This window comes from Solanum dulcamara, chromosome 5, assembly GCF_947179165.1.
Source record: "Solanum dulcamara chromosome 5, daSolDulc1.2, whole genome shotgun sequence".
Lineage (NCBI taxonomy): Eukaryota > Viridiplantae > Streptophyta > Magnoliopsida > Solanales > Solanaceae > Solanum > Solanum dulcamara.
In genome coordinates, this window is record NC_077241.1 from 73,134,149 (window position 1) to 73,155,670 (window position 21,522).

Genomic DNA, 21,522 nt, shown 5'->3' on the forward strand with positions numbered 1-21,522 from the left:
GCAACTCAGTCAGACGTGTCTTTTTGTGAAGCTGAACAAGCTACAACAGTAATCTCGTTCTTCAATGTGTATAGTCCATCACTCAGTCTACCAATCCCAATCAGCTTGTCACCGTAGAGTGCCTGCAACACACAGAAATGAGGAAAGAAACTCACACTGCAGGATAAATTCTTGGTGAGTTTGGCTGCTGATAGTAAATTAAACTTGAAATCAGGTACGTGGAGGATATTTTTGACTGTCAAGTCCCTAAGAATAACTGAGTTTTCTGTACCTTTTACATATGTCTTATTTCATGTAGGTAGTTTGACTGAATTAGATTGTTCACTCCTTACATACTTCAACTCATTTAATAACTCTTCATAAGAAGTTACATGATGAGTTGCTCCTGAGTCTATTATCCAGTCATATACAGAAGATTCAGTCATCAAAGAAACATTATTTGCCAAATTTGCCAAGTTTACCTTGCAATCAGCTGATTTCTAATTGTGTAATAGGTTTCTTACTTGATTATGCTCATCTTCTGTGAGTTCATATTCCTGCTTGTGTTTTTCAGCTGAAATATTGTTGACTTGAGATCTGAAATTTTCAGTTTGGTTGTAAGATCCTGATCTCAAACTTTCATTGTTGTTCTGATAAGATCCAGATCCACTTGTTGATCCCTGCTACTTTCTCTTACTCTTAAAATTAGGAGGATATCCAACTAGCCTGTAACACTTCTTTGTTACATGATTTCTATAACCACATATCTCACATGCTGTATTGCCTGGGATTGATTTTTTCCCTTTAAATCCTTGTCCTCTTCCTGCCATCATAGTGAGTGGTTCCTTATTTGTGTCTACTACACCTAATACTTTTTGGCTTTCTTCCTGAATCATAGTTGCATAGGCTTGGTTCACATTTGGCACCTCAGCCTTAATCAGTATATCAATTCTTACATGACTGTAGAACTTATTTAATCCCATTAGGAACATCATCAACCTTTGTAAATGCAGATGTTCAATATAAGGCCTAGCTTCAGTACACTCACATGAAGGAGAGGGCACAAATACATCAATCTCATCCCATAAATCCCTCAATTTAGAGTAGTAGTTTGTTACAAAATCTGTACCTTATTTCAGAGTAGCACCTCTGTCCAAAGTTGATAAATTCTGGTAAGACTTGATTTATCAAATCTCTCTTTGAAGTCATCTCATACTCGTTTGACATTGAATGCATATACTATTGTAGTTATCAAATTGTTTGCTACTCTGCTACTTATCCATAAGAGAACCACTACATTACACCTCTCCCATTGAGCTGCCAATTCACCTTGGTATGAGCTCTTCAAGCTAGTTCCATCGACAAAACCTAATTTATTTTTCACCAACAACGATAGCCTCATAGATCTACTCCAAAGCCCATAGTTTTCAGGTCCAGTGAGTTTGGTTGTGTTCAGTGCTACACCAGGTGTATCTAAAGGTTGCAACTACAACAGATATTGTGCTCAAGTGTTGCTATTGTTGGCTCTGTCACAGTTAATTCTACCATGGCTAAAATTAAATTGAGAAGAGGAACATTACAACTTTGCGAAAAGTTTTTCCTAGTCTCGAATGCTCTGACACCATATTAGATTTTTAAGAACTAGTGGAGCTGAACTCCATTATCACTCGAATATAAAAGCTTCTACATGAGGAAGAAGATGGAGAGTACAGAAGAGGGAGAAGAGAGAATTTTTATTGATAGTCATAAAATATATATGTATGACTCTATTTATAGAGTTCGCATTTTACACACCTTCAATACATGTGCTTTGTAACTAACTTGTCAGCTGTAGTTAGTTAGCTGGCAAGTTAGTTACAAACACATGTATTGAAGGTGTGTAAAATGTGAACTCTATAAATAGAGTCATACATGTATATTCTGTGGCTATTAATAAAAATTCTCTCTTCTCCCTCTTCTGTACTCTCCATCTTCTTCCTCATGTAGAAACTTTTGTATTCGAGTGTTAATGGAGTTCAGCTCCACTTCCTCATGTAGAAGCTTTTGTATTCGAGTGTTAATGGAGTTCAGCTCCACTAGTTCTTAGAAATCTAATACAAATTATGATTTGATTATCCTAAACTCTAATTGCAATGACAGATTACTCATCTTTAATGTGAAATTTCTGCACAAATGCTTGGCAATGAGTAATTATTTGAAAAGAAAACAGCTTAATTATGACAACATAACCATCAATATACACTTTAAATTTTAATAGGGTGCGTCTCTTCATGTTATGGTCAACTAATACAAAAGGTAGTTATAATCATGCGGAAGTTCATTTAATTTCCTAAATTAATTAATTAATTTTTGTGTTGCTAAGTATTACTATTGAAAGACATAAATTACATCATGATAGAATATATCAAGATAAGTAATGTATATTATTTGTATTTTCCATATGAAAAATATAAAGATGTTATCTAAAGTTTTTCATGGTTGTAAGGCCTGATTACCCTATAAAGTTTAGGGAATTTTCGCATATAGTCACTTAAAAATACCTTAATTATGCTCTATAGCTATAGTTCGCTAATTACAATTCGTAGCTATAGTTATAGCAACGTTTGTATAATTCGTGCAACATTTGCATACGTTTGTATAATTCGCTTTACGATTTGCAATTTTTGTATAACGTTTGTATATTTTACTGTATAATTCATACACAACGTTTGTATAATTTGTTATACAATTTGTAGTGTTTGTATATTTTGCTATACAATTCAATTCGCGCACAAGTGTTTGTATAAATCGTGCGAATTATACAAACTCAACTGTATAATCGCGAAAATTATACAAAACTCAAACTATAATTACAGCTAAATGTTTGCCGCGAGCCATAATTAATTCAAACTATAACTATATTAGCTAATTAACTAATATATATTTGTTTATTCACGTAATTTTTCCTAAAGTTTACATGTCACGACCCAAAATGGGTCATGAGTGCACCCACACTTAACCGACTAGGTGGGAGAACTAACGATACAAACCCCAACTAATAACAATAACGTGGAAGCTCAAATAAATACGTTTTCCCCAAAATCTGAAAGTCATCACATGAAGGACATATAATTCTAAAATACTAAGTCTAGAATGTTAAACACTAAAATAAAATAAGTGACATAGTTTGTGTCCGAAAACTAAGGACATCATGTCATGACTAAGAGAATCCATCGTCAGCTAGAAGGATAGCTCACCCTGAAATCTTATGAACTAGAGACTGACTAGAGCTGAGGTCGAGTCGAAGTTGGTGGAACACTCGCTGCACCCCACAAAATAAAACAAGAAAAGATACAAGTAGGGGTCAGTACAGGACAACATGTACTGAGTAGGTATCATCGGCCGACTCAAAATAGAAATCAATATGCAATAAGTAATAGCGGGAAATCAACCGTAGCACTTAACAGGTGGCAACCAACAAGATCAAGATCAAGTGACAACACAATGAACAATTTCATAACCAATCAACAATGTTAAGATCACACATGAGGACTCAAGCCTCCATATCACACTCTTTTGGAAAATGAGTTATTGGAGATTGGGTAGTATTAAGTCATTTTAATTTATTTTCCTTTAATATTACCGTGTCGGAATGTGACACCCGATCTAAATATACCGTGTCGGAGCGTGACACCCGATCCAAATATACCATGTCGGAACATGACATCCGATCCAAATATACCGTGTCGAAACGTGACACCTGATCCAAATATATCGTGTCAGAACGTGACACCCGATCCAAATATAATTAATTTATTATTCTTCATGATTACATTCCACTTCATTAACAATATTTCATCAAGCCTTCTTTATTCAAGGCACCATTTTTGATAGGACAAGTTCAAGATTATGGATTTCATGGCCTCGGAATTTCAGACCAATCACAACAACATATCAACCATCCAAACCACAACAATTAAATGCGTAGTAAACTTCACACATTACTCAATGAATATCAATCACTATTAAGAGTCTATCTATGATATAGAATAAAAACCATAACCTACCTCAACCGAAGAACCGAAGTAAAGCAAGTTAATCCACCAATGTCTTTCCCCTTCTTCAATGCCTCAGACCAATCTCAATCTATCAAATATATGATATTTATAAGTAAACTAATCCGTAAACTCCAATATTATATATATGTTTAACCTAGCCCTAATAACTCACCCAATTCTATAAACACATTCCTAATCTTGATGCCACTTAACATGTCAACTCCCATATTTTATGAATTTCAAAACTAGGGTTAAACCTCAATTAAATTAAATACTCACTTTAAAACTTGAGCCTCTCGTAATACTTTCAAATGATCAAAATATATTCAAATACATAATCTTCATAAGAATACGAATCCAATGACACCCATATAGCTATATTTATTTTCGGATAAAAAATTGGGTCAAAAAGTCATCCCAAGTCGTTGAAGTCAAATCTGAAATTTTCTTTCCGATTATGTTCACTCGTGATAAAATAAATTCACATGTCAAATTTCAGCTAAAACGGATCGTTATTCGACCCCCAAATCAAGATTTTATGTGAAGAACCCTAGGATCATATTTTCTTATTTTAGCATTATTTCTCCACCAATATACCCTAAAAATATGTTCATAATTACATAAAAATTTAATGAAAAGGATGAGAATAATTACCTTGATGCTTTGGAATGAAAATCCTTATTTTTCTCTTCTCCTTTATTTTTCTTTTCCCCTTTCTTTTCTTTCTTCCTCCGTATTTTTTTCCCCAGTTTCTGCATTTTGTTCTTGTCGTTGTTCTCTTCATTTTTTATTTTTTTTCTTTCTTTTTGCTCCAACTAATTATGTATAAAAATTTATAAACCCTATCCTTTTCCTTTAATAATTGGTATAGAGTATTAATTAAATTAACACTTTAACCCACTAATTAAATAAGTTATCTAAGTTTTCCCCTCAACTAAATAATCGTAATTATCAAAAAGTCTAAAATACACTATTAAAAATTTACGGGATGAGTCTTTTATAAACTAAAAATTCCTAATACTCAAAACGACCTAATAGGTCGTTACATTACAACTCAAAGCCCAAAGGCAAAAAAGGTAAAATTGTGCGTGTTACTTATCTCTCATTGATGTAACAAAAAATTTATAGATTGAATGAACTCTCTTGCCTAATAGACAGTCATAAATCTCTCAGTGCCAATCCATTTGTAAGTTAGAACATGAATAACAGTACTTTACAAAAGAAGCCCAATCAAATTAGAGTTTGGATCATCAACAGTAAAAGGAAAAAATACTATTACTTTTTAATAAATAATTATTGATTTTAGTGATATTTTTTATTTATTACCATTTATAGCAATACATAGCAATATCATGATGAATCTATACTTGTATTAAAAATGAATTATGCATATAATATAATTGTATTATAATTATTTTAAAATATATTATGCTTGTTTGGTAAGGAATTGAAACAATGTATTATAAGTGTATTAAGTGTATGATAAATATATTATTCATCAATAAAACTTATATTATATGTGTTTTATAAATTATTCTTTGCAATATGTATTAAAATTATAATATAAATGAATAATTAGTGTCCAGTCAAAAAATATTATTATTATAAATAATAAATATTTTTTTAATATGACATATCTATTTAAGTTTCCCCGATAAAAAACGGTCGTCTAAAAATTGGTTTTGGGCCTTCATAATAAATGGGCTTGACTAATGCGGATCTGTACATAAGTAGCCTAACAAACAAGATATAGCCTCTTATACCGGCTGACCCATAAATTCATTAATTCCACAAATTGTAACAAAAAAAAGTTGTTAAAATTGCACGAATCATCTTTAAAAATGAGCTGGTTTTTAATTTTTGCCCTTCAATAATTATATTTTGGCATAATATATAAATATGTCATTTAATTTGAACTCAGCTAATATATATGTCTTCCAACTTTAGTTATGTAAAAGTAAAAGACACTTAAACTTGTATAAAGTTGTAAAAGTAGACACTCATGTAGAATCACTATTAAGGGAAACTTACATAAATATACTATATTAAGAAAATATTTACCATTTTATAGCAATAATATTTTTTTTTACTGGACACTTATAATAAATTTATAATACAGTTTTATGGAGAATAATTTATAAAACTCATATAATACAAGTTTTATTCATAGATAATATATTTATCACACAATTTAATATACTTATAATATATTGTGTCAATTTTTTACCAAACAAGCATAATATATTTTAAAACACTTATAATACATTTATATTGCATGCATAATTCACTTTTAATACATGACAAATATATCATAATATTGCTATATATTAATATAAATGATAATAAATAAAAAATATTGCTAAAATCATTAATTATTTATTAAAAAATATTCACCCAAAATAAGTCAAAACTTGAGTGAAATAAGTCAAAGGATTGAGTCGGTCCAGACAACCGGGAAGGAAATAGACTCATTCCATCGAATTCTTTTTCTTTAAATTATTTTTACATAAAACTAACAATTGAACCTAGATTTTTTAAAATCACTTTCATTCACCTATATTATAATAAAAACTGGTCGCATTTCATTTCATGAAACCAACATACGATGGATTCAGTCCGTCAATTTTCTGAAATCGATCCTTATTATTCCGACATTGTCATCTCCGTTGATTTTTACTCAATTTTAGACAAAAACAAAAATTGTCCGTCAATTTTGACCTTTAATTTTTAATATATTCTTAGTCCATGTATGATTATATCTCCATCTTGAGAGAAAATATCCTAAATAATTAAAAAGAGGGTCTTAAATGAACAAAGGTTAAAAGATGATTTTTATAAAGAGTAACCAAAATACAAAATTCTTTTTCTTTTCTTTATTTTATTTTCCTTTTTGATACTTGATTCACAAAGGCTAACATGGTAAAAGAAAAAATCAACCATACGTCTTGGTTTAGTCTTTCGACCCTAAAAGCGTAGAACAGACGAATCGTAGCCAAAGTCTTTTTCCAAGTTTAGAAAGACATTATGTTGAGTCACTCCAAGAGTAGAATCAGCAGCTCACCTCACGTTTTAGGAACCAAATGAGGAATCACACGTAGACGGACTTGAGCATTCTCCTGCTCTACGGAGCCCTCTGGAGCTAGAGTTGGGGCTGCTTGTGGCACAAATTCGAATGAATCATACAGTAGTGTTATAAATAAAAAGAGAGGCCGGCTAATAGAAGAAAAAATAGCATAGAAAACCTCGCTTATGAAATTACGTGGTTGAGATTTGGACATTTGTGGAGGAGCACTTGGTTGTTGACTGCCTCTATTATTAAAGCTTAACAATTTTAATTACATCAGCGGAGGAGACGACGGCTTTCTTGTTTATAGTGAATAGAGATTTATTCTACACAAACTTTGACATTTTCATCTTGTTTATGACGAATGGAACAAAATGAGGAACCACTTGTCTAATAATAATGGAAGAGTTTAATAATCAACTAATTATTTATATAACGACGATAATAAGATAACTAATAGTTATGTAATCTCACATAGTTAATTATCGGATTAATTTAATGGTCAATTAACTAAATGTAATGTAACTTTTTTATGGTAAGTAACCTACATTACACATTGGTCAATAATGGAATCATTCATTCAGATCTCAGCTTTGTGTTTCAGTAGAACCAAAATATTTGAATTTTTTTTATGTTTAATGGTAATTTTTATTGATATTTTGATTGAATTGGTAAGAAAAGAAAAAAAATAACAGTATTTTCACTTGTAAAAATTAGAAAGTCTCCCACTATTTCAGTGAGAATTTGTTTTTCGTGTCTTCTCAGTGAACTAATTCGAAGTGAAATAAATAAAAAAATAATGTTTTATAACAGAAATTTTTTATTGATTTGTTGTAAAAAAAAAAAGAAGCTTTTGTTTTAATAGTATCAATACCTGATATGAGATACCAAATATTTGATGAAATTAATTGACGTTCACCCAAATAGATTAAACACCATGGTTATCAAAAAAATATAGTCATCCAACTTATTAGGTTCTTATTGTTGTCTGGTAATAATTAGTAGTTTCTCAAATTACTGAAATCTTATCTACTTTTATTTATGAAGTCATATTTTTGAGATATATCATATATAGTAGAATTTCTTCATTTATTTAACATAATAGACTACTGCTTTTAACTTTTTTTTAAAAAAAACATCAAATATATACAGCCAGAGCGAAGAGAGTGATAACCAAAAAAAACAAACGTTGTTATATTAAATAGAAATTACATACAGGAGAAATTAAAGTATACATAGCTACGTATTAATTAATTGCTAATTTGGCATACATTCATTTTTGCCAAGTATAAATTATTTCTACATATCCATATAGTTTTTTTTTCTTCGAAACTTTTTTTTGTACAACCCCATAATATAAAGTGTTGATTAAGACCAAAAAAGCTCCTACCACAAAGGGTAAAAGGAAGAAATTAAAAAAAAAAGAAAAAGATTCATATATTACCTCTTTAATTTGTTACTTCCATAATGATTAATAAGTAATCAATTGTCTCTTCTTTTCAACTATATATCTTGAGCATAGAAATCAATGATCTCCTTGAGATTGAGTTGAAACAAAGAAGAGCAATCATTTTGCATCAACCACAACATGTGTTCAAATAATATAGCATCAACATCCACATAAATCACTTTTTTTGCTCTATTTTCTTTTACTTTTCCTCCATCTTCTTTTTTCACCATTTCAATCAAACTTCTAAATGGACTTTCTTCTAACACAAATGGCTCCACCAAGAATTCCCTTTTCTCCTTTCCCACCAACACAGTTATCGGATAATTTGAATCGTCATAACCATCTTCTACGAGTGGCCTATACCCTAATAATCGACCCGAGCATCGCCTTGTCAAGATTGCAACTGGCAAAACTATGCAATCCATGAAATGAAACAAAAACAAAAAAAAATGATATGTAAATAACTACTTATTCTCTAGCTAAAAAATGATCACTTATATGTATTTTGTATGAGATATTTTAACCTTTTTTTGGAGGTTATATATTTTGGGAATAAAGGGAAGAAGAATTGTTGATGAGAGTGGTAAAGATTGAATTGGCCAGCCAACGGCTAGTGTAGATATGTATATGAAAACAAAGAATATATAGACATTTTAATTAATTTATGATAAAGATATAGTTTGGTGTAATTTTCAATGGATGTTTTCGTGGAAAGAGAGCCGTTTGTGTGAGAAGAAAAATTTCCTAAATTTAACTTTAAGATGAGTGGTAGGAATATGAAAGATGACAGATAGACAAATTGGTAGGTCCAATGAAGCTTGTGAAATAACATGGTGACGATTCTTCTACTACTTTTTTTTCTTTTCCTTGTGACAAGTTTACCTTTTGTGTGACTTGGTCCCCATCTTTTTTTTTCTTCTTTTTCTTTTTTTTTTAATTGAGAGATTTGATATTCGAAATTTACTGATCTAATTAATTCTGATTCATTCTTGAAAAATCACTAAGGGGTAAACGTTTTTTATCAAAAAATTATTCATTTTTAAGGCTTAATTTCGTCACCTGATAGTTAAGGCTTGGGAGGGATCTCAATTGTAACTACACATAAGAGTGATTGAATTGATGTAACAAATGGTATCTCATAAGGAATTTCAAGGATCGATTCTCTCTGTCAACGTCTCTCAATCAAGCTCGTTGCATCGAACTTGCTAAATATGATTAACATTTTCTGTACCATTTATAAGCTATTGAACAGAAACAAAATAAGAATAGTGCGCATCCGAAGGGTAGATATTGCAGGTTTTCCCATAGGATAAAAAAATTCTCAATTATATATAACACATCATGATATTTGGTCATGGTCCCTAGCTTACACTTTTTTTATGTGTAATTATTGGTATTTGTTATTCATTCATTCGATTAATTTAAATTTATGTTATGTAAGGTTTGCTAATAAAGAAATACTCTCTTATCAGAAATTTCTACTTTCTTAAACTTTCAACTTGAAACCTCTAATTAAAAATATAAAAATTTAATTCATTCACCGCGCCTTTGGTGGACCCATATTAACTTGAAATAATAACGCTTCATCTTACATTAAAACACGTCTATGGGTATAAGAGCCAGTTGGCAAATAGAGAGTTCACGTCAATTATTTCAAAGCGCGTTTAACAAACAAAACCGACTTCCATGTTTAAATGGATGGGGCACCAAGAAAATTGTTTGATGTTTAACAAGGCAAGGACAAAATAGAATAAATTATCATTTTTTTTGTAAAAGAGTAGAATAAGATTATTCTACACAATTCACATATATAAAGTCCAAATGAAAAGAATAGTTTTGGATAAATCTTATGTTATATCTTTACTTAATAGTAAAAAATAATGTCCAAAATTTGAAGAACTTGTTAACTTGTGTCAATAGATAATCAGAAGTTTCCATCTTTTGTTTTATGGCAAGAATTAATTTTATGGAGCAAAACTAGATTATAATTGAATTGAATGTCTATCAGAAATAGTTTCGTTATTTTCATAAGGTAGAAATAAAATTACATATACATCAAATATAATATTGTCGTAAACATGTATTATAAAATCCAACTAATTATAAGGAAACACTTTTCTCTTATAACACTATGTGGGAAATATGTCATTTTCCATAGAAATGGTAAAAAGTACTACTTTAGAAATTTTTGACTTAAATTATAAGTAGTTGAGCCATTGCTTAGAAGAAACTCGAGTAACATTCCGTACCAAAGAGAAATAGTGATAAGCTTTCATGGGTCAAGTTTGTTTGAATCCACATATTTTCCTTCTACTCCAACTTATTTTCAGCCGACTAGCATGCCAAAGAGGTCGGTCAAATCCTACCTAAAGCATTACTGGTCGTTTGATCGGTGGAATAAGAAAAGACGGAATTATTGTATCACACATTTGATTATGGATATTAGTTAGTCATGAAATTTGATCAACTCTTTAATATCATTGTTAATTCTCAATATTTTCTTCCCAAGATAGAATTCCGAATTCTCTCTCAATTACATTTTCAAAGTTAATTCTTCAAAATTGTACAAATATTTATAATTTATAATTTTCATAAACAACTTTAAGGACGTATTAATCATTTTAATAGAGAAAAATTTCTTATCGACACTTTTTGGTCGACATAACCAACTATTTATTATTAGTTTAGTACTTTCAATCCGTCAATCCAAACGAGATATAAGTTATTTAATGTGAACCAAGTTTTATGAAATTTATCAAGCAGAAAAATCTAGAGATATTAAAATTACGTGTAAATAATTAGCTCTTTAAAAAGTCGATAAATTATGTAAAACATAAAACACAAATGGTGATTTCTAGGAAGTGAGTAGAGAAGCTGATATAGAGTTGTATTTTATAATATAAACATAGATAAAAGAGGTGTAGGCCAATGTTACAATTGGGTTGGGTGGACGGCAAACCCCGCAATCACTAAAGATAGTCATTCTCGAATTCTAACTTGAAAATGTTATATAAGCACTGTAAAATAAGGACATTCTAATCAACTCAATAATCCTTTTTTAAAGTTTTAACCTAATCATTATTAATTGAAGAAGGGGAGGGGAGAGTATTCACCTAGGGTACTTCTTTTTTCTTTTTCTTCTGAACCTCACGATAACTGTAGCCGGCTATCAATCTTTGCCCTTTGGATGAGCACTTTGTACGGACTAAATAAACTCACACTACATTATAGCCTATCAACCACACAGGAGATGTTAACCGCACTAGACAAGCACTATATGACAGGCTCAATTCCAAAAATATTGAGGAGGAATCGATCCCACGTCATCCGTGTAAATAACCACCTTCCAAACCAACTAAATCATCCCAAAAGACCACCTAGCGTACTTCATTTCTTCTGATAAGTAAGCACGTTGTAAAGATGGAATGGAATTCCTCACTGGGATCCATTTGCAGATTTTGTGGGATTTTCAAGTCCAGGTGAAAATCATCACAATAAACGTGAAGTCAAGTTAATCATAATTGGCAACCATGTTGAATTACTCATCATGATTGTTAAAAGGAAATAATTAAATATTTCTAACCTTAGTGGCCAAGGACAAGGCAACTGAAGAAAATACTCCATTCATTTAGAAGAATTTCTAACCATCTAAAAATTCCTAAAAGTTAAAACTCTGGACCATCAGGAAATAAATAATACTCAACCAAGTATCACCTAACATATACTACTAAAGACCATGGTGCCAAAGAAACCATGAAAATGGAGTTCTGTAAAATCAGCCAATTGCCTTTTACCACAACTACAGACAGGAAAGGGAGCGGGGGTGGGGGGGAAGGGGACAGGGAAATAAGCTCAAGTTGAAAAATCAAGAAACACCTATACTCTGCCTGTTAGGATTGTGAATCAACTGCCAACTCTGTTGCAGGGGAATGAGGAAGTCAAATACCCTTGGCAACGTCACGTCGACTAAGAAAAGTGTTTTCACAGCGATTTTGGCCAGCCCATATTCGCATACATCGACATACCGTGCATTGGTTGGCCAGTGTTACCATAAGGTCCTGGTTCATGTTGAAAAGGACTGTCGCCATTTTCCTCAGATGAGTTACTTGAGGCATCACCTTGAGAAGGAGGGCTCTCCCCTGTGGCAGGAGCACCAAAACTCAACATATTGGATGGTGGTGTCGAAGATGGCGTCTTAGACTTTGGCTTTTTCCCTTCAGCAAGAAAGCTACCTACTATTACCTGGTCATGAACTTAAAACAGTTTTATGACACATTATGAACTCAAACAAGAGGGGGAGGGGTATAAAGGCAGATAGAGGGGCACACCTGCACTGGTGTGGCAGCCATAAGCACTCCTGCAACTCCACCACCCAATACTCTACCATCTGCCCCAGCCAGTGACACACTTAGACCACTTGGTCCACTGCTGCCATTACTTTCCGACCGCAAGAAGGAACCTGTCAATGAGATGATCTCGAATCGGCCCTGCATATAACAGAAACAGGTTAAATATCATGATATTACTTATCAAAGAAAAATCGTACATATAACATTTGAGATTACTAGTATACATAATATATAATTATACACATTACAAGTGAATCAACCACCTAACTCATCTACTGCCAACTTAATCAGGTTAGCAACACCATGCTCTAAAAAAGTTCACTCATGAAATAAGCTTCCATTTAAGCTCCACAGGATCATGCACAAAAGAACCAATGTAATTGCACACCTGTGATCAACTGACTAATAACATGTTTGGTCAAGTTTCAAGGAGACAAAAGGCAACTCGGTGCACAAAGCATCTTGCGCTCACACTAATGATTCTTAAAGAAATGATCGGACCCAAATAAACCTTGTTTAAGTACTAAGGAACTTATTACCTATGGTTAGCAAACACAAGCATGCTCTGGTAGAAGAACTTACACATAAATATCCTGAACCATGTTGTTTGATTATAAAATATTCGAGTTTACGGTATATGCACATCATAAACTACAAGTCTCTTCTTTTCAAGGCCACGTTTTGTAAGCCTGCATCAAACTAAGCTAATTGTTTCTTTCAACAATCAAACCAACTGTTAGCTTGGAAAGTGATGTTGCAAGGACTGATGGATGTAGATACCAAGTTAAACGCTTTAATGATATAGTTATCTCCACTCACCCCTTACTAGCATTTTAATTAGTCAGCTTATCTCCTTGAGAAAGGTTTGCATAAGATTTGCCTAAATGTTGCAAGAGAGTTAGAAAGATGCTTTAGGGAAGAGAGTTTTCAATATTTGTAGAAAACGACCTAATTGAGTAGATCCAATTGAAAGACAATCCTTCAGACAAACATCAGAAGGGAGACCATTATGGCATAGAATGCACCTTTATCTTTCTGTCATTGGCAAGGTTAAAATGACAGCTCATTCAAGTAACCAAATATGAGTAGATGAATGTGCGGACATACCAGAAGAGATAAGATTAGGAATGAAGGTATTCGGGACAAGGTATGAGTGGACCCTATGGTGGTTAAGATGCAGGAAATGAAGCTGAGATGGTTCGAACATACCAAGAGAGATAAGATTAGAAATGAAGATATTTGGGACATGATAGGAGTGGCCCCACTGGTGGTTAAAATGTGGAAAATTAGGTTGAGATAGTTCAAACATATGAAGGGAAATGTGCAAATGCCTTGGTAAGGAGGTGTGAGAGGTTGACCGTAGTGGGTTGAGGAGGTGTAGAGGTAGGTCAAAGAAGCATTGAGGTGAGGTAATTAGGCAAAACCCGACATGACACAACTTCAGCTCACCGAAAACATTACCCTTTATAGGAGGGTGTGGAGGTCGAAAACTAGGGCAAAAGGTTAGTTGATAGTTGGGCATGTTTCTTTTTCGTTCCCGGAGTATTAAAATTATTCTTGTATTATCTTATTCTTAGATTTCTATTATTACATGTTGTTTCTTTAGCCTGGATTATTTTCATCCTCTTTGAGCAGAGGGTCTATTGGAAACAGCCTCTCTACCTTCTCAGGGCAGGGGATAAGGTTTGTGTACACTCTATCTTCCTCAGACCCACTTATGGGATTACACTAGGTAATTGTTGTTGATGTTGGTTGCTCTTGGTTGCAGTCAAGGTCAATTGAAATAAGATGTATATCAAAATATCACCCAAATGAAGACAACAAAAATATAAGTAAACAAATAGACAACAGCAAACAAAAAAGAAATGATCTTCATTCTCAACAGCTAGTTCCGTGTTGCAAAACTGAGAGCACATCCTATATAAAATCCAAGGTGTTTCCAACTTTAAGAAGATCCAAAACCAAAGTTGACAACTAAGATAAAAAAGATTAAGTAGATCTCAGATTAAGAACTAAAGTACTGTTGAATAACAGTTTTGCTTTTGATCCACAAACAACTAGGAGTCATTCAAGAACTATAACCATTATTTACAATCCATTGAAGAATTTCCAGTATTTCAACCCATTTTAACCACATTGTCGCACAAAATTGTACATGAAAAGCAAGGACTAGACTTCTAACATGAAATGGCACAAAAGGAGGGATTGAATTAAAAAGCAAAAAAAAGAGATGTGGTTTCTACTTTCTGCTGCCAACACTTCTATAAGTTAAAAATCCGCATTTGTTACTAAGCCGCCTGACAGATATGCGCCTCAAAAATGCACAAGGACACAAATCAAGATTTTCAGGGTAAGTAATGAGTATTGTACAAACCAGTAATCAGGCAACAGTAAGGATCCAAAAACAGTATCAGTTTCTATTAGTTTTTTAACAATTATTTACAAGTGGATTCAGTTTTATTTTTATGATGGTGGTGTCCAAGCCAAGCTCGCTCACTAGCACCTCAATTATTCCACGGGGTACTTGCTACCTTCAACCAGCACAAGTACCATGTAACTCTGCTCACAAAGCTTAGGCAGATGAGAAAAAATACCTAGCACCTAGTGTTTTCTGCCTCCACTAAGATTTCTTTAAAGAGGATTCAATTAAACAATCAACTTGGCAGGGCTACAGGAAATATTCCAAACTATGCTACGTCAAGAGTCTTTTTTCCGTATGTGTATAAGACGGAAATGCATATTAACTAAACCACTCCCTCATTAAATCCAGTTCACAGGCATATTACGGATAACTATACGAATTAAGATAACATTACAGATATCGTCTCAAGGAAAATGCATACAAACCTCGTAACTAACAGTGCCACCCCCCATTGCTGGTTGGCGAAGGGTGACGTTACAGATGGCTCCATTTGCAGATAGAATACAAACAGTACGTGGTCCTTGCTGGGAGAAAGCCATTATCTTTGAAGCTATGTCCTGAAGACAGAAAACAGATTCACATCATATCACATAGTCAACTGAAAATTCACACGATTGGGAATTTAACAGAGGTCAATTTTTAACAAAGACGATAAAGCTAGAAAAACAAAGCATCAAACTGCATCAATGCTCTGCAAAACTGTAATAAAAATTGATGCAAAAAATGCACTCCACCACCAAGTCCCTTTAGTAGATACAAATCCAAGCACCATGGGCAACAAAAATTAAAGATGTGTATCTACAACAGGTACACCTTGTCAAAAGATGTGTATAACCTCTACCCAGTTATTTTTTATTTTGCAGCATACAAAACCAAGGTGCAAGAAATTTTGCATAAATCTTGATAGGCATATGCAATCGATCTTAAGAAAACCACTCATTAAAAAGTTTGCTCAAATGCTGAAGAGTATATCCAGCTAATCAGTTGTCGTTTTAAACGGGTCAAAGACAATTTCAATCACCAATATGATATTCTTTTAACACACTGGAAACCCTAGTTACTTCCTGTCTTCCACAACCAAAACAAAAGGTTCTCTATGAAATATTATTTACAAAATGAGATAAAATGCAATGTAAATTGATTAATTCACCAAAAAAGAAAAAAGAAGTGGTATGGTTAAGCATAAATAAGTTCTTTATTTATAAATCCATACTTTAAGAGCAATTAAAACAACCAATATTCGTCCCAGTCACTGCCTCGTGCAATATTACACCTAATGCTTTCCTAAAACAGCAGTTTTAAAAGCTTGTCTTCCCATGTCCATCATGTCTCTTAAAGCACTCTGGCGTGCTGACCTTTTCAATTCCCAATTTAACTGCCAGGGCCATGCACAACCCCATGTCAGAAAATTGACAAGGGGGGATAGTCTGGTGGCAAAGTACACCCCTGGGTCTCCAGATAGAGGGGTTGGGCCATGGAATTTACCATATCCCCCCAAAAAAGGAACTCTTCATAGACCCCTGGATCTCCAGATAGAGGGGTTAGGTCATGGAATTTACCATATCCCCCAAAAAAGGAACTCTTCAGACATAAAATTTACATGTTTGTCAACCAGCATGACCTTAAATGTAAAAGGCAATATTCAATTAACTTCTTCTTCATCTGGTATGCGCGGTTGCTGGAGAAAAAACAGATTGTCCTCTCATAATCCAATACTAAATTAGTTGCCATTGGTGAGAATGAAAGAATGCATTAGCAGAAAGCATAGCTTTTATATAAATCTTGTGCAATAATGTTAGAATCTATCAGCTATGATAGAGAAACAATTATTATGCCTTAAGGGCGAGTAACCTTCAAGCCACAAGATACCTACCAATGCCTCACTCTAATGCAACTCGTGATCGATTATATGAATCATCACCGTCCATGTCCGTCCATTTAAACTCACAGTCCAAAGGGGCAGCCCGGTGCACTAAGCTCCCGCTATGCGCAGGGTCCGGGGAAAGGCCCGACCACAAGAGTCTATTGTACGCAGAGACTGTTTTCAAGGCTTGAACCCGTAAACTCACAGTCCAATATTATATAAAATATCCCTACATTTCAATATGTGACGTAATTTAACTATACAAAAAGTTTAAGAAGGGACTTGGACTTTTGAAATTGTGGTCCTAAATAAACCATAACTTTTGTGTAGCTACCTACATAAACTATTCATTAACAGTAAAATGGAAATTTAAAGTTAAATTGTTTCCTAATATAGAAATGTGTCACTCTTTTTGGAGAAAACTAATAAAGAAATAGCGTCACATAAAGTGAAACTGGAGTAATTTAAGAACAAAAAAAGCGCTTTACCTTACCTTTTCAAAAGAAAAACACTAGAAGGTCTTTATATTATCTACTACATACATAAATCTCTGACAGCACTACAAGAACCCTAGAAAACGTACGATCTAATAAAACATACGATCATGAATGAAGCTTAATCCCAACAAATTAGTATCACCTATATAGATCTTTTTCTCCTTACATTAGATGTAACAATGCAAATATTTAAGTCACTTCATAATACCGCCAAGCTTTCTTATATTATATTTCCATTCCTAATATCTTTTTAATAATCACTACCAAATCCATCCATATCATCTCCTTCATGGTTCTTATATTAATTGCTTAAAACAACCATCTTATAGTGAGCTTCTGTGGGCACTTGAGGTGCATGCCTTAGTGTCGTTGTACCTATATGATACCAATGGACAACCAAACAAGGCAAGCACTCAATTTTCTCTACACTCAACTTCACGGCTTAATCCCGTCTCAAGTAGGCCTATAATGATGTTGTGAGCACCATGGCCAATCCTAAATCTAAAAGCCCCAAGACATATCCCTCGAAGCCTTTGGATCAAGGATATCACTCAGGAGGATCTACTAAACTACTTCTCATGTTACACTGATATGAGTATATGATTACATTCCGTTCTTGAGCTCGTGTGTGGCAATATTCTTGATTTTCTTTTACAAAATCTTCAAATCCTAGCAACAGTTACATAAATACATTTTTTTATGACAAGGGAAACCCGCAGCCGCTACCCTTTGGGTGCGCACAAGATAAAACATTTGCTCATGTGCAATAGCTCGCAAACCACACAGGAGAGGTAACTCATACTAGGCAAGTCCGGGGCAACAGGCTCGATCCAGAAGGCAAGCCCAGTATTTTGGATGGCGAAAGGTGACAAAAGGTGACAAGGGTCTTCCTCACCACAAGGCGAGGCGAGCTGCGAGGCGCTCCCCTTTTTGAAGTGCGGCGCTAATTAATACCAAAAAATTAAAATATTTAATTGCATATATAAATAATCATAATCTCAATAGCAATAACATATTAACAAATATTTCAATTCAAAAACTGAAAATAGATGGTACATACTAAAAGTTTAGAACTTGAATGAGAAAAAAAAAGAACAAAAATCAAAACAATGAGAAAAAAAAGGTAGAAGTAACTCTGAAGAAGAATAAAGAAAAAGAAACAGAGGAAGATCTGAAGAAGAAAAGAAGAAATACATATAAGTTGGACTTTGTAGTCGCCGGAGAAGTCTAATCGAGTCAACTGATTGGAGTCTCAATCGCAGTCTAACAGTGCAACTATGCAAATTTGGAAAAAAAAAACTAAAATTACCTTTTAACTTTTAAAAGCCTAAATTGGGCACCTTTTTTTAAGAAAATATAAAAGGCAATGCCTCTCTTGCCTTTGTCGCCTCTCGCCTTTGTCGCCATGAAGATCGCTCGCCATAAAGCTAATCGGCGATGAAGGGTCGCCTCGCCTCTGGCGATGAAGGGTCGCCTCGCCTCTGGCGACGAGGCAATCGCCTTTCACAACACTGGGAAAACCCCTTGCTTTCACTGGCAAGGGGTTTCAAACTTGAGACCTCCAAGCCCAAACCACTGGGCCACCCCAATGGATATAGTCCCTATGTTATTACAAACTCCGACAAGACGGTAGATCATATGAATCTCAAAACACTTGTCAGTCAATCAACATGTATCCGCCAAAGAGATAAAAGAAAAATAAAGGAGACATAAATGCAACTTTCCTTCCAGTAAATTCAGGGAGTTAGCTATATCGCCTACATATAACAGCGCGGAGAGACACTGCCGAGCACATTCAGTAAATTAATAGCATGTTTTCTAGAACAACATAATATTAATAGAAAAAGACAACAATATATTTTACCAAAAAGAAAATTAAAAAAACAAACAAACAACAGAACAAATTTTACCTCCCCAACATTCACTGTGATCACATGGGGTGTAAAGCCAACTCCAGCTGCACCTGTCATCCATCAAGAATCACTTAATTACTGCAAGTACTGAATTGTAAGGAAAAAAGTTCAAGAAACCCAAAAAGACAGTTTTTTAATTTCAAACTAGTGCAAATCAATTACCTAAAGCATCTAGCTGTTTCTTTCCAGAGCCAGGAGGCCTTCCTCGGGCCTTCTTCGATGGATTCTCGGAAGAAGGACCCTCTGTGTCACCACCACCACCACTTCCGGAATCCGTAGGGGGCACCCCAGATGAAATCGGAGTAACAGGAGTAGGCGAGAGACCCAAAGCAATGTTACCATCGGGAGAATACTTTCTGGGTCGGCCCCTTTTTTTCCTAGCAGGCTCAATGCTGAATCCAGTAGCCCTAGGAGATGACGCATCTGAGTAATCAAGATTAGGTTGGGGCGCCGCCACCGCAGCAGCAGTATTTGGCATAGAATTAAACGGAAACCCAGAATTTTGTTGCTGCTGCTGAAGCTGTTGCATCATTGCAGAATTGTTGTTGTTATGTGTTGGAACATTGTTGGGTACAACATAGGAGTTGGCTTGTTGCTGCTGCTGCTGCTGTTGTTGATGTTGGTGGTGGTGTTGCTGTTGTTGATGAAGCTGTTGGTGTTGGTGATGCTGATGGTGTTGCGGTCGTGCCATCATCATGGGATGATGGCCATGTTGTTGATGGTGATGAAATTGGGGGTGTTGGGGTTGATGATGGTGTTGATTTTGGTGGTGACCCGCTTGGGATTCTTGAGAATCCATGAAAACAGAGGATTATTCTTCAGGAAAAAAAGGGTTTTTTTTCAAGAATGCTGTAGTGATTCTGTTCTTTCAAGAATAGTACTGTTTCTGTACACTGAAGTGAAGAAGTATGACTGAGGAAAGAGAAGAAGCCGAGGTGGGGTTGGGGGTGTTAGGGGGTAGGGGAGGCTGAACAACAAGATAGCCAAAAGCGGAGGAGAAGTTGGACTAAAGGGGGAAGACACAACAAGAGTTTAGAATTTTAGGGTTTTAACAAAAAAAATTATTTTTGGACTTTTGGGGCAGATAGTACATCTCTTTGCCTCACTTTACTAGGTATCCTTTCGTCACATACCATCTTTTTTATTTTAACCTTTTTTTCTTCTAATTTATAAATGAAATAAAAAAAAACATGTTTATTTATCATCTCATTCTCTTAAAATAATAATGTGATTAAATATAAAATTATTTATATTTTAGCTCTATAATTTCATCTAGTCTTACATTAAGGTTGTTCTTCAAGATAACTGAATCAATGGACATATTTAGTCTTATTAAAATGTGCATATTTTTTTAATTTTATTTATCATTTGTATATTGTTTGTACTTTTTTTTTAGATAGTCTCGTTGGTTTCTTCGATTAACATAATGTCGTCAATAAATAACATATATCATGATATCTTATTTTGTGTTGTGTTGTGTTGGTTGATTTATTCCGTAAAGTTCTGATAATTTTTTTAATTAAAAAGAATTTAATATAATATTAAAAGAATAACTAATAGTCGTAAAATACATGCAAGTTAACATAGTGATAGCGAGGTCATTAGAATACTTCGACATAAATATCACAAGAGTTGGAAGTCTCTGAGCTAAATGGCCAGAAGCATACGTTAAGAGAAAGATGAGTTGAGTTTGAAGAAACAATATAATGATAAATTTGTGGGCGAAATGTATCGGTGGTCCCTTAAAATTGGCACCAACTTTCACTTAGACACCTAAATTAGGAGATGTTCATTTTAGACATCTTATGTAAGGGACGAATGTGTCATCTTGACATTTTTTAAATAATCTGTTGTTGGACTCAAGCGCGTGTATTACAATTACGTCCACATGGATTAGTTGACCAATTATATCATGCCAACTCTGTCTTCTTTACACGTCATATTAGC

General features: G+C 33.9%; 2 protein-coding genes across 2 annotated transcripts; both read right to left on the bottom strand.

Annotated features, from left to right (window-relative positions):
• Positions 1-8,250: 8,250 nt before the first annotated feature.
• Positions 8,251-9,155, bottom strand: LOC129888478 (auxin-responsive protein SAUR76). The gene has a single exon (XM_055963449.1). The coding sequence runs from the start codon at positions 8,953-8,955 to the stop codon at positions 8,584-8,586; it is 372 nt and encodes a 123-aa protein (XP_055819424.1). The 5' UTR covers positions 8,956-9,155; the 3' UTR covers positions 8,251-8,583.
• A 2,982-nt stretch (positions 9,156-12,137) lies between these two features.
• Positions 12,138-20,654, bottom strand: LOC129889705 (AT-hook motif nuclear-localized protein 10). Its single transcript, XM_055965112.1, is given in 6 exon segments — positions 12,138-12,541; positions 12,543-12,772; positions 12,859-13,017; positions 15,727-15,858; positions 19,573-19,625; positions 19,738-20,654. Coding segments are annotated over 6 exon segments (1,284 nt in total). The 5' UTR covers positions 20,375-20,654; the 3' UTR covers positions 12,138-12,468.
• Between the last annotated feature and the right edge of the window lie 868 nt (positions 20,655-21,522).